Consider the following 13,884-nt stretch of genomic DNA (forward strand, 5'->3'; position numbering starts at 1 on the left):
TTCAGTAGTGAGTGGACTAATAACTAACAAAAGCCCTTTACCACACACATGAAATTAAAACTTCTGGGTTCTTTTATTGAACAGGTTTTAAACATTAGCATAATTACAAACTCAGCATGTTCAACAAAATTGATTAGCAATCTGAGGCTTGACTTAATTGTGTTTGGACGCCAAGGAGTGCGACGAGGATTTTGTTTTTAGTCCTTTGCTCGAGGCTGTAACGATATTTATGTTGCTCTTATGACAGAAAAAAAGGAACACCATGCTCCACCAGTGCAAAATTGAACTGGCTGAATGATGAAAGTCCACAGTCAATGTTATCACTCAAACTGAAATATTCATAAGCAACATGCTGGTTGCTGGCTGCTTATTGTGAACGCTCTGCCAGCTGCTTCTAGAAGCAGACCATTGAACTTCTCTAAAAGCATAATCAAATGACAAAGAGTATCAAAACATAAATGATAATACTCATTTATTCACAGACATGTAACTGTTTGCCATCCAACCAAGTTAGAGGGGATGATCTGTCGGTTTCATCTTGTTAGCTAACTAGTCATGAATACATCCTACACTTACTTTACTGTGTAAAGGTGTCAACTTCACTGTAGGGACAGGACTTGTGAGATGTGTCATGCACTTTACTCAGTTGACAGCGAGGATAAAAGCCTGCCACCACAGAGACGAGGCGCAATACTCATTCAAATGGGGATAACGGCACACACTTTCTTACACTGATTCCTCAGATGCACTCATGGTGGTGTACCCACAAAAAGGGGGCTGAGCGAGAATACGATTCTTACTTCAACTTATCGCCAGAATAATTCTTGACGTACTTTTCTGCAAACCATGAATATGTTACATTTGTATGGCAGATATGTTGAGACTTTAATTTTTTTAAGTTTTATGTTGTGGCAGTGCTATGGTTAATGCGTGGTTGGGTTTAAGCACAAAAATGACTCTGTTAGGGTTAAGGGGGAAAAAATCCCCTTAAAATACCCAGTTTGGTCACCAAAAACATGGCTGGAAATGTGTCGCTAAAATATACCTGTTTGTCACAACAGCTGCGGCTGATAATATCCCAATGCGTCATTAAACATGACCGCTTGTGGTGTTTGTTGGTGTCAAACAGTGGTCTGTTGCTATCTGTTGCTTTGCAGATGCTTGACAGCCATGTCACCATCCCCTCCCTCTGCTGATGAGAAACTCACTTAATATACATGTCATCTGAACTACATCATCTATTCAATTTTAACCGCTTATCCGAAGCCTGGTCATGGGAGCAGCAGACCTAGGAAAGCATTCCAGACGTCCCTCTCTCCAGCAACGCTTTCCAGCCCCTCCTGGGGGACCCTAAGGCGTTCCCATGTCAGACAAGATATGTAATCCCTCCAGCATGTTCTGGGTCTGTCCTGGGGCCTCCTACCAGTGGGACGTGCCCGGAACACCTCTAATGGAAGGCACCCAGGAGGCATCCTGATCAGATGCCCGAACCACCCAAAATGATTCCTTTCAACAAGAAGGAGCAGCGGCTCTACTCTGAGCTCCCTCCGGATGTTTGAGCTGCTTACCCTATCTCTAAGGCTGAGCCCAGCCACCCCACGGAGGAAACTCATTTTGGCTGCTTGTATCCACAATCTCATTCTTTCAGTCACTACCCAGAGCTCATGACCATAGGTGAGGGTTGGGACGTAGATGGACCAGTAAATGTGCAAATGTAACATATCAATGGTTTGCTGAAACATACGCTACCAACATTTCATTTTGGTGACTACGCTGCTTGCGTATTCTCCCATCTCTGCACTCCCGGCAAACAGATGTGACGTAGAGTTGGAGTGAATGTCACATTGTCGGCCTCAAATAGTTAGAATATTTGAAAAAAAAAAATAGGGAAAGCTTCACTGGGTTAAGGCTCTGTGTAGTTAGTTGTAAAAAAAAAAAAAAAAAAAAAGCAGGTCCTCTTCAAGGAAAGGATGGGGCAAAGAGTCACTTAGAGATAAAAAACAGTGAGCGGCTAGCTCACTAAATGTAAAAATCTATAGTACAGGCAAGCAGTCCAAAAATGCATCCAAGGCACTCGTTGTTTAAAGTCCTTTATTAATACATGGATAACCAACCAGTTTTGATGAGAGAGTCTAGTCCTACTGGACAAAAAACACTGGCAAAAATTGCAAATGAAAATGACATAAATGTGTACTTCATTTAAAGTATACATTTATGTCATATGGAAGTGTGATGAAGACTCTCTAGTCAAAACATGTTGTTATGCACAGTCAGTCAGTCAGAGTGCCTTGGATGCATTTTTGGACTGCCTGCCTATACTATGTACTTTTACACTGAGTGAGCAGAACAGTCGTTGAACACAGTTCACTCAGTTCCGATGTTGGAAAGGTGTGGGGGAGGGGGTTTAAGACGCTATTCAAAAACACAGCAGGCATATTGATCCAGACCATTACTTACTGTATGTGGCCACATCTAGTGGAAATTATACTTTTTATTATTCTGCAGCCATTTTGAAACAATAACTGCTTCTATCTATATACCAGGGAATGGTTTGACATTTTGGGAAATGCCCTTATTTACTTTCCTGATGAGAGTAAGATGAGAAGATTGATACAATTCTCATTTTAGTATCAGCCTTCTCATGTAACTCTTGGAAAGAAAGTGATAAAGTGTATGCAAAATGTGCAACTATTTCAACACTGAAAAACCAAATCTCTATATTGACAGTAATCGTATGGCATTAATAATGAGGTCGCACACCAATGTGCATCAGGATAATACACTGCAAACAATAAACTATTGATATAAAAACAGAACAAGAACCTTTTTTTTACAAGCTGTATATCATTAAATCTTTCACCCTCTTCTCTGCATTATCAAGGTGGTGATATCCTCTGAAGCCTTCTTCTGTCTCCCCCTCTCATTACCGCTGCTGCTTTGATGCTATGGGTTAGAGGCACAGGAAACCAACGGGAAAATATGTTCAACTTTCTAGATACTGTATATCTGTCTCTGTAATGATGATAAACATGAATAAAGTGATGTTGGATTGTCTTTGATGATCCTCACATTCAAAGAAAGATGAATATAGAGACAGTGTGACAAAGTCCTTGGAGAGTTTAGTTAAAAGTAGAGCTGGTGGGCTCTGGGGCAGACAGGGTAGCGCGCACACACACACACAATCAAACACACACCTTGCAATCGTTATTCTTTCAGCTTAAGTGAAGGAGTTATTCGGCATGCACAGCTCCCATTCACAGTTTTTTGGAAATAACAATCCAAACTGTGAAAAGTGAGGAGGAGGAACCAGATTCACATTCGACATTTAAAATAACAGCCATAGCCGGCTGTCTGCTTTTCCAAGAATATGAGGCTGGATGCAGAATGTGCCGTGGGCCTGACTTACAAAAAGCTCTGACCTGTTAAAATCACATTTGACTATGATCTAGCTGAATACAGCTCCAATAAAAACTCTTTTGAAAGAAGATGAAAATGTCTTGATATGTATTAAAGTTTTTTGCATTTGGTTTGAACTCGTTGGGGCCTTCAGCAGTGTATGAAAAAAACAATTTTTCAATTTTTTTTTTTAAAGACAGTTTTAAAATAATTCGCCTTAACTGTTTTGTAAAACATGACTTAAATAACACATTTAAGTCATTGGCAGTATATGTAAAGTATGCATGTGTTATACCACCACATGGAACTGTGAAAACCCCACTGCCGTTGACTGTTGCTAGTGTAAGTGCTGATCCATATCCAAGTGCGCCATATGTTTCTTGTGTAACTTATTGCTTTCCCATTCCCAATAAAGTGGCAGAATAAAAAGGCTTTTACAGGTCCCTGCGGGTAGCAGCTACTTCCAGTGGTAGTCACTGAGCTGTGGGGCTGCTGTGGTGACAAATGGCACCAAGCACATATTTTACTATTGCCATTTACAATGCATGATCCAGGCTGTGCTGCTCAAATGACTGCAGCAACACTGTCGAGAGTTATGTTAGCAGAAAGTGTGTGTGTGTGTGTGTGTGTGTGCGTGTGTGTGCTGCAAGCACCTATATAAATATGTATTAAGATTGTTTTGAGTTTATTCATCAGTCATTTAATTGTTTATGTTTTCCTTGAGTAGTCAGATATTTCAAGGTGACGCCGCAGTGCTAGTAGATCATTAAAAAGAGATGTTTATCATATCGGATTCTTATTCTACCTTTGCAAAGATGACGTCTGTACAAACAGAAATCAGGACATATTGCCACATGAATGTACTGTCTTAATATGTGGAAATGTGGGGGAAATACTATAAACAAACCTGAGGTCACCGTTATAAAAAAGGACAGCACGTACGGCTGGAAACATCATTATGTTGTAATACAGTCACTATTACATGGTTGTGGGCAGTGAAGGACATCTCCTTGTAAAATGAACAGTCTTTCATACTTCCCCTTTTTTTTTAAAAAAAAAATCATATTTTCAGCCAGTTACCTTTGATAAATTTGAACAAATGAAAAACGTGTTCACGTCCTTCTCCTGCTGTTAACATTTCCATTTTCCATTTCCTAGTACTGTGATGAAGAAATGTAGCAACCAAGGCCCTAAGTTTAATTTCAACATAGGGTTCAAAATATCTTTGTTTTGTTGCATTCAAATGTATTAAAAAAAGTGGAAAACTAGAATGTCATTGTTACATATACCAGTTGTTCCCAACTGGTTCAGTCACAGGGTCCAGATTGCTCCATAGTCATTGACTCAAGGTCCATAATATATTCAGCATCATACTTGTGTTTGGCCCTGTCGTCAAGGTAGTCTTCTCTCTCTGTTAAGTAGCTGTCTGTTATTCACTCACTGTACAGCAGGAAAAGGCATGTCAAAACAAAAGTTTGTGCCAGAAATTCACTGTACTTTAAAAATAAAGTGTGTTTTGTTGCCTCCAATATGTGTGTTTTCAGCATCTTATTCCTTTTGTACAGCACTTTGGTCAGCGTGAGTTGACTTTTTAAAATGTGTCTAATAAATAAATGTGAGTTGAGTTTTTACAAACACATTCTCATGTCACTTGCGGCCCATTCAGAATAAACCTGCGACCTACTTTTAGACTGCGACCCACCAGTTGGGAACCACTGACATATTTATATCACTGTCACTTGTCACAGATTTTAGTGTTAGTATTAAAAAAGAAATCCATAAGCATAAAATCGTAAAGAAATGTCATTAAAAAAGTGTTAGTGTGTGCACTTTTCGTCTGCGGTCCTCAGTCATGTGTTGGCTCCTTAAAATGGCAGTCAGTCATCAAAACTCTGTGAGCTCCTAATCCAAGATGTTTGTTTTAAAAGCTCTGAAATGATCAGTTAAGCTGTTAAGTCTCTAAATATTTCTCCAGGGTGGAATCCCCCCCACCCTAAAACCAACCTCAGGGGTTGGGTTGCAGAAGGTTTAGACCATGGGTGTCGAACTTAGATCATGTGCCACATATAGCACATTTTAATCTCAGATGGGCCGGACCAATTAAACCATGGCACAATAACCTATAAGAACCATCAGCTCCAATATTTTCCCTTTTTTCTGTAAAGAATTACAAGCACATTCTGTAGACAGTCATCATTTTACAAAACAGATGAACAGCTTCCTGATACAGATTGTTTTGAACTGAAGCTGCTGATTGACAATATGTTGCACAATGTTCAGTATCTTTAAACATGGTCACAGTTAGTATTCAGTGTTATATCAGGAGACTGTATTCTGGTCAGGGTGGGAAAAAAAACAGGCAGTAGGCAACACATTGTGCCATTGTTTAACTTGCTCCTGAGACCTGGCACCTCTTAGTCTACTCAGCTATTGGGCCGGATTGGACCCTTTGGCGGCCATTTCTGGCCCACGGGCCTTATGTTTGACACCCCTGATTTAGCTTGAAAACGGTACGGTAAAGAACCCTGGTTTATATAATCATTAACCAGGCTTACTTTATTTATTTCTACTTAAGTGTTTCTAATAAAAGCTGCTAAACTGTGCTGTGGAGATTTTACCTTTCACAGCACATCCTTTTGCAGGTCCAACGCACGTGGCCGTCAGGGGGCAGCCATCAGTCGGTGAGCTCCCAGAGAAACGTGGCTCCTTGGTTTGTTCCACACCGGCTGCAATTATAGGCGCGCACGTGCGTACACGCACAAACAATAGAAAGATACAATGGATTTAAAAAGATATCGCAAAAACTAACATAATAAGTCACAAACATAAAACCAGTAGATAAAAACAATAATGAAAGAAAGTGAAAATGAAACATCTGTCTGCGGAAAAGTTTCAATATGATGAGGTTATTTTTAAGCTTTAAAAATGGGATAAGGAGTGAGGGTGGGAGGGAATAAACTTCACTCTAAACCTATCAAACACAAATATCCCCATCAGACATGTCGTTAATAGTCAGGTGTTTTTTTATTTGTGTTTATGTTATTAAAGTATGAAAGAGGAGGAAGAGGAGAGCAGAGTGAGTGCGAGAGGGAGAAATAGAGAGTGTATGGTAGCCAGAGGGCGGTGGCATTTCTGTCTCTCTGCGTAAACGGAGCGAGTGGAGAAGGAGAGAGCGCACGGTGAGGAAAGCAGAGCTTAGTGGCAAGGCAGCGGTGCCGCTGACACGAGTAAAGGGACCCCGTGGCTGTTTCCACCACCTCTCTCTTCTCTCAGCTTAACCTGCGCCTTCTCACACGGACTTCGACATCGGGACTAGAGGCTGTACACACCTACCGACCCTCTTTTTGGACTCGTTTGATTAATCAGCAGAGACCCTGAGGTGGAAGTGTGGGGGGGATTCTCGTTTCCCCCACCGTGGACCGAGGAGTTGTGTGTGTGTTTATGTGTTTTACGCGTTGCTTGTAATGGGGAAAAGTGGACAGAGAAGTGGAATAGGACACGGGGGTTGCAGCTTGGTGAGGATGTGCGCCACGCCGGGGATCCTGCTTCTCCTGGTGCTCGCACACAGAGGAATCGCCCAAGGTAAGGCTGGAGAGCGCGTCTTCTTCCAGATCTTTAAAATAAAGTGTGGACGCGGGGAAAGCTTTCCTGCATTGCCGAGATGCGGCTGTGTGGCTTCGGCGGTGCTTGTTACAGCAGGCAGGGAGGCAGAAGTCGCTCCTGCCTGGGAGGTTTACTTTTTTTTATTTCCATATAAATTGAACAGATGCTGATGAGTGGATGCTTTACGGCCAGCTTCTTGAAGGTGTACACCGCGTATATCTGCGCATTTCCCTGCGCGGTGCCAACTGGAAGGCAGAACTCGCAGCCCACGTTTCCCTGCGAGAAACCAGTAATGAGCTAATTAATTTAGGAAGACTGAAAAATATACGGTTAATTAGAAAAAGACTGAGTAATATGTGATGGAATATAGGGTCTGGACTCGCGATCAGGAGCCAGATGAATACGAACGTGGCTACACAAACTCCCCAAGTCCCCGTCGGAATTGAATATTGCAGTGATTTTCTCGTCAGGACTGTAAAACCGGGGGAATCAACTCTCCAGATCGCAGTTAAATTAAGGTGAAAACTGTGAAGGGCAGGACTGGAGTCCGCGATTAGCCGACTAATGTCTCATTGCAGCCGCCCGACAGAGGCGACGCTTCACCGCGCCGATCGGAAAATTGATCAGAAGTCACAAACACTCGCAGCCGCCAGGAGCGCAGAGGCAATTACACACATCGTACAAGATATGTGCTGCAAACATTACGCACTTTCAAGACGAATGCCACACTATCACAAGCTCATCATCATTAGCTTATAAAGAGAGCTCCCCAATATCAAAAACGAGGCTGTTATAATGATAAGATGTTGTGTATCCGTACAGTCCTCGCGCTGTAATCCTCCGGTGAAGCATACCAGGAATATTAAAGTGATATATCTCAAGAGTGGCGTGCGGCCACACAGTGATTGTGGAGGATATGCAGGTCACAGGCTGAATGAAGCCCCGAATATGCTGCCTAACTTTATACCGTCGAGGCATTTTATTCCCTTTTAAGAGCTCAGTGAGAGTCACTGTGTAATAGGCTGCTCCCACGAAATGCTGACAGCCAACACCTTTCTCTCTCTCCCTCACACTCTCAGTGACCTTCTCAGGCAGAAACTTGTGCCTTGTTAATGTTCATGCAAAAGCATTAATGTCCAACCCTTCTGTTGTTTTAACAAGTTGCTTAATTCACCACATTCCCCCTGCACGCTCTCAGTCACCTAAGAAGTGTGACCTTATAACAGGCACTTACGGCGGCTTTCATTCCCTATTATAGTCCATAAGTATAATATTCTAATATCCTATCAGGACCCAGTGTTGCTTTAATCTTTACACTCCATTATATAAGTAATATTCCATGTGAAAGCCTCTCAGAGGAGACACTAAGTTGCCCAGTCCGCACCAGAATGCAGTCAGTAAATTGGTATCGACATTACTGATTGGCCTCAGGTTTTTGTGCTGAATTTGGGCAGTAATTGGACATGATGTTGCTGCCACCTTTCTCCCGTTGCCCAGGGGAACAGCGTTTCAGCAACACCCACCAATATTCATTATGACCGTTCTCTATTGGTTTACTGTTAAATCAATACATTGCAATTTAGGGACACGATTTGAGTAGGCTTTCGCCCACCTCTGATAAATTGCACCTAGCCACCAGCGTGCGACTCAATTTGACTTTGGTGGAGAAATCTGATAATTGGAAACTAAAACTGTTGATGCTTTTCAGGCAGATTAGACTCTACAAGCTTTGCACACACTCCTGAAAACTGCAGTTTTGTGGCTCATCCTGCTCCCTCCTCTTAAAGCTTTATATTTCTCCTCTCCCTCTTAGTTTGGCTCGTCTGTTGTGTTCCTGTCTGTTATTTCTCTGCTCCCAACAACTTGACTCGTGTCTCTGAAGTTGGTTCTTTGTGTGCGAGGAGTCACTCCATTAGTTGTTCTATTGAATGGGGCGAAACACACAAACTGCATTGACCTAACTGTGGGGGGGGTGGGTGGCTTTGTGTACATAGCTGATCCTCTCTGTGCATCAGTGCTGGATTCGATTCCCCGAGTCCATTCAGGTGGATGTTTTCCTTTCAAATCACAAACTGTGTTTCAGTGTGCGTTTTGTCTTTGAATGGGAAACACAAATAGTTGTTTTAACCAAATGATTGTGCTGTTTAGCTCTGCTCATGCATCATTGAGTGTCTTATGGCCAGTTGTTGCCTCCAGTTTAACTCCGCTGTGGAATATGTGGTTTGGTATGTTTTATTAGCCGAGTTTGTTTTTGAGGTCATGACTAATGATGTTCAGGGTGGTGTATGGAAATGATGCTGGCACTGCTGTGGATTAAAACCGAATAATGATGAATGGTAAGAACCTTCAAATATGTTTTTTTGAATCAATTTTTTGAGCACACATAATGGATTCAATCCAAGTCAGTCTACGTTACATCCAAGTCTCTTCTGAGCTTTTAATTATGAACCTTTAAATCATTTAATCTGGCATGTTGACATCTTTCCCTTAGCTCTGCAGAGCTATAGAAACTGTGTTGCATTATATGCACACAGACGTGCCCTTACAATGAGAGGAGAGTGTTAGCTGAGATCCTCTCATGCCAGTTCGAGTGCATGTGTCCGACTTCCAACTAAGCCCCACCCTCAAGCCTCTTGGCCTATTAAAAAAGCCATTAGCTAAGCCTCCTTACATTTGATCTGGAATGAATGGGTGTCAAGATCACTCCACAAAAAGCCCCATTGTTTATTCTGATGACTAAGCTGCGGTGAAGAAGTCAGGTTCTACAAGTGAACTGCTGTATCGCGTTAGTCTGAAACACTCGGTGTGTTCCTGCTTCTCTACCCTGCAGTCCCAGTCAGTTTAGATTCCACAGTCCGTAGTCGGGGTTCTGGTTACAGACGCTCATATTTCTGTGGCGTGTTTCAGCTCGGAAGAGCAAAAGTTAACACAACCATTTATTCAAGGATACTTTTTCACTTTGAATGTGTATAGTCTTGAGCTGGATCGTTGATTGACAGCAACACCATTGGAAATCAAAAACGTGGGCGTTTGTGTTCACGTTTGTGTGTCTGTGCGGGTGGGTGTTGGTGTGTAGGTGTGTATGTGCGAACCCGGTTGTGCCGAGGTGTATAGATGTACTGAAAGTGCTCACAGGAGGGGTGTGTGAGTGTGTGTTTATGAACTTGGCAGCTTAGGGATGTTCTCAGGGAACTCCTGCGGTGTGTGTGTGTGTGTGTGTGTGTGTGAGTGCGTGAGTGCTTCTGTGTACACATGTGCCAGAATGTCTATACGTGGGAGATTGTGTGATTTTGTACATGTGTGTGTCAACTTGGCATCGTAGCAGTGCTCCAGCAGAGCTCGCGTGGTATTTCGTTGCGTGTGTGTGTGTGTGTGTGTGCGCGCCTGGCATTATGATATTGCCAGAGCTCCCATGCTGTCTCCCATTATGCTCTGATCCTGTCCCATGGTGCACTGCAGCCATCCAGGGTTCAGTGCTTGTAGGGGGACAGCTGGGAATTATTGGAACTAAATAGGCCAATTTGATTGGCTGTACTAGTCCAGCCAGCGCCGTGTGATTGGGCGAGCAGGTTTAATGTGGTAAATTTGATGCTGTTTCTGTATCAGAGCGAGAGAAGGGAAGGATGAATGGATGAGGAAGGGAGAGATCTCTCTGGGTGGTTTGTACCAGCTTTGATCACTCCACTAGGACTTGACAAGCTGAGTGACTGCCACACACACACACACACACACACACACACACACACACACACGCACGCAGTGAGATATTTCTGTGGTCAAACAATGCTGCATTCTGTCTGGATACTCTGCATGTGTGTATGTGAGTGTACTTGTGTGTGTGTGTGTGTGTGTGTGTGTGTGTGTGTGTGTGCTTGGACAGGCGTTCACGGGAGTGTGTGAAAGGAAGTCTTTGACTGTGTCTGGGGTTGTTTTGTATAGAAGACCCTCCTGCTGCTAGCAGCAGCCTAGTGATGGCAGATTTCCCTCACCCTCTCTGCCTTCTTTATAAAAAATGTTTTATCGTTGCTTACTCATCCGTACATTTCATAGACTCTTACTTTAAGTGTGACCAGTTATGAGACATTTTTCCACCCACCTTTTCTCTATCTCTATCCTTTCAGTCTCTCTCCACCGTGAGCTGCTGAATGGGCTTTACTGACCTTTTTCTCTCTCCTTGCCTGTGGCCTTGCATGTTCATCCATTCACTCCGTAGACTTTATGCTGGACTGTGACAGGGGTGGACCTCATGTGTCGACCTACAGTTGTGTGCAACTTATATGTAGTTGACATGGAGCATACAGCAGTCACAGCTCGGCCTATTCCAAGAATCAAAAGCCTGAACGTGGGTTGTTTGTGTAGCGGCAGAGAATTTCATTTGCAGTATGTTTTTCTTTGAGGAAAGCAGAGATGAAATCCGGTTTAAAAGGCGCAAGTGTGGTTTTCAAAAGGCTGTGTCGACAAAGTGCGTCACACCGCTCGCACCATTTACTATCTCCTGCTCTCCGTAGGGGAAAACCCGGGACGGAACATAAGAATGTATCCCTGTGCGTGTGTTTGTGTGCTCATTTGTGTCTGTGAGTGTGCGTGTTTACTAGAGAGACAGGCTGAGCTGGAGAACAGAGGGAGAAGAGAAAGGAGAAGCTAAATGTTCTGAAACCGATTCCCAGCGTCTCCTGCTGTTAGGCCTAATTCCTTCTAGAGTTTCATGTAAAGATCTGGAATTATGAATTTTTCATGGCCTGCGAAACCTAAGGCCTCATTTGGGGCTCTCATTTCCAGGCTTTTTGTTTTAGTTAGTTGTGTGTGTGGGGCGTGTGTTCTGAGAGAATGTCGTTTGTTCCCAATCAATGGCCTACTATATGGTTCCCACTGGTACCATGCAGTCCTGCGCTGCAAAAAATATAAGCCTATTTTAGTGTTTTTAATCACAGATTTAGATGTACACTATCTTCATTAGCTCTAAAGTTCTATTATTATACCCACTGAGAGATAAAAAACACTCAGGGGCACAATGAATGAGCAGTTAGATCATAATCATCAGAAGGAATTTACATTTTTTTAGAATAGCTTTAAGTTATTTTTAGGGTAGGGTACTGACACCCATTGGCACTGGTTCCTATATGGCTGGTGCCTGCTGGACTAAATCATAATGCTGATTTTAGTGCCTCATTTCAGTGCTAGGTTGTGTGAGCTTAAGGGGTGTGCTGGTGACAATGACAGTGTGGCTGCAGCAACCAGAGCAGAGAGTATGAAGTTAAACGTGGCAGTGCAGTGTGTGAACAGTTGAGGCTTTTTGTCCATGAATAAATGCTGTAACACGTCAAGACCCGAGCCAAGTTCCTGTGTCTTTCTTACCACCAGCTGATTAAAGTGAATGTGGGTTAGCCCCGAAGTTAGCGAGCTCAGTTAGCTTCCCATTGGAACCTGACCAGGCTTGATCGAGGTGGATTTTTAAGGTGGACCAGCAACTCTCATTGAGTATGTTTACATGCACACTAATATTTGCCTAATATTCCGAATATGAGAATATTCAGAATTTTATATGGATCATGTTACGATGTGTGGGATTTGCCGGAATTTGGGTTTTATGAGCATTCTTTCGGCATGTATAGAGCGCATTTGGAATATGCGTCTAAACTGTTTGGGTTTTTTTTTGTTTTTTTGTTTTTTTTTTACAGCAGTTTGCGACACACAGCCTCTTGTCTGTTTACAGTCGGCTCTGTGCGCTGTCATACAGTAGATACGTTGTGCACAACTCGGCACCAGTTTGCCAGGCTGAGTTAAGATTCGTGGCCCATATTTCTGGTCGTAAGGAGAAACGCCAACCTTTTCATAAGGTGGATGAAGGCGTTTAAGAGGAGGGCTGTTATCTCATATTGGAACAAGTCTGCCACCTGTAGGAGACTTTGAAAAAGTCCTGTAATTGTGATAGGGTTGGGCGATATTAAATCACAATGTTTTTAGGCTATATCTCGATACACAATATATTTCTCAATATTTTTTAAATGTCTTCAAAGCATGAAGACATTTAAAAGCATGCTTTTTTTTTTTTTTAGAAAATATTGACACAATTGACACAGATTTTTGCTCAATAATCATCCATTCTGTGGATATAACTACTAAGTGGGTTAAGGTAAGCGTTAAAAAATATATAGAACGTCTGGTAAGTTGATAAATTTACATCACTTTGCTGGAATGCAGCCTTTAAAATGAGGGAAAAAACACTGGTTTGTATGCCATATCACGATACAACGATATCAAAAATATTGTCTCCTATCTCAGTAACGATATAATATCTTCGTATTGCCCAGCCCTAAGTTGTGATGCAAACAGGCAAAATGACAAGTGGCGTCAGATGTTCCTCTTTGCTGTCTTTTGACATGATAAAGGACATGTGACATGTTATTCAGAGTATTGGCTGCATGTAAACAGGTATATTAGCACAATATTCATTTTCATCAGACATATATACAACTTAGTAGGAATATTGTCTTTTTTGGCACAAACCGGACTATTTTGTGCACGCACACGTAGCCAGAGTATTGATAATCTCACCCACTCCTAAACCGATAATGGAGAAACGTCTAGTTGCCGAGACGCTCCTGAGTTAGGGGGACAATTATTGATCCTAACTGAAAATTGATTGTGTAGTAATTAGTACTGAAACTTATCTGGTGTGAAATGATTGTTGTTAAGTTAGGTTTTATTTGTTAGGCTAATTTGTTAAAAGTGTTTTGTATTTATCTATATTGATACATTGAAGTATACTTTAAAGCTGGGGTGTCACACTCAATTTAGTTCATGGGCCACATACATACACCAACCTGATCTCAAGTGGGCTGGACCAATAAAACCATTGCATAATAATGTATGAATAACAACAGC

The 13,884-nt window shown here is 42.3% G+C and overlaps 1 protein-coding gene across 2 annotated transcripts in view; it reads left to right on the plus strand.

Moving 5' to 3' along the window:
• Positions 1-6,532: 6,532 nt before the first annotated feature.
• The window catches only part of unc5ca (unc-5 netrin receptor Ca), a 286,639-nt gene continuing 279,287 nt past the window's right edge, over positions 6,533-13,884 (plus strand). For both annotated transcript variants that reach the window (XM_049579110.1, XM_049579112.1), the window contains exon 1: positions 6,533-6,978. In XM_049579110.1, the coding sequence (XP_049435067.1) occupies positions 6,861-6,978 (118 nt within the window). In that variant the 5' untranslated portion in view covers positions 6,533-6,860. The remainder of the gene's footprint in view (positions 6,979-13,884) is intronic.

Source organism: Epinephelus fuscoguttatus, linkage group LG6 (assembly GCF_011397635.1).
Source record: "Epinephelus fuscoguttatus linkage group LG6, E.fuscoguttatus.final_Chr_v1".
NCBI classification, from domain to species: Eukaryota; Metazoa; Chordata; class Actinopteri; order Perciformes; family Serranidae; genus Epinephelus; species Epinephelus fuscoguttatus.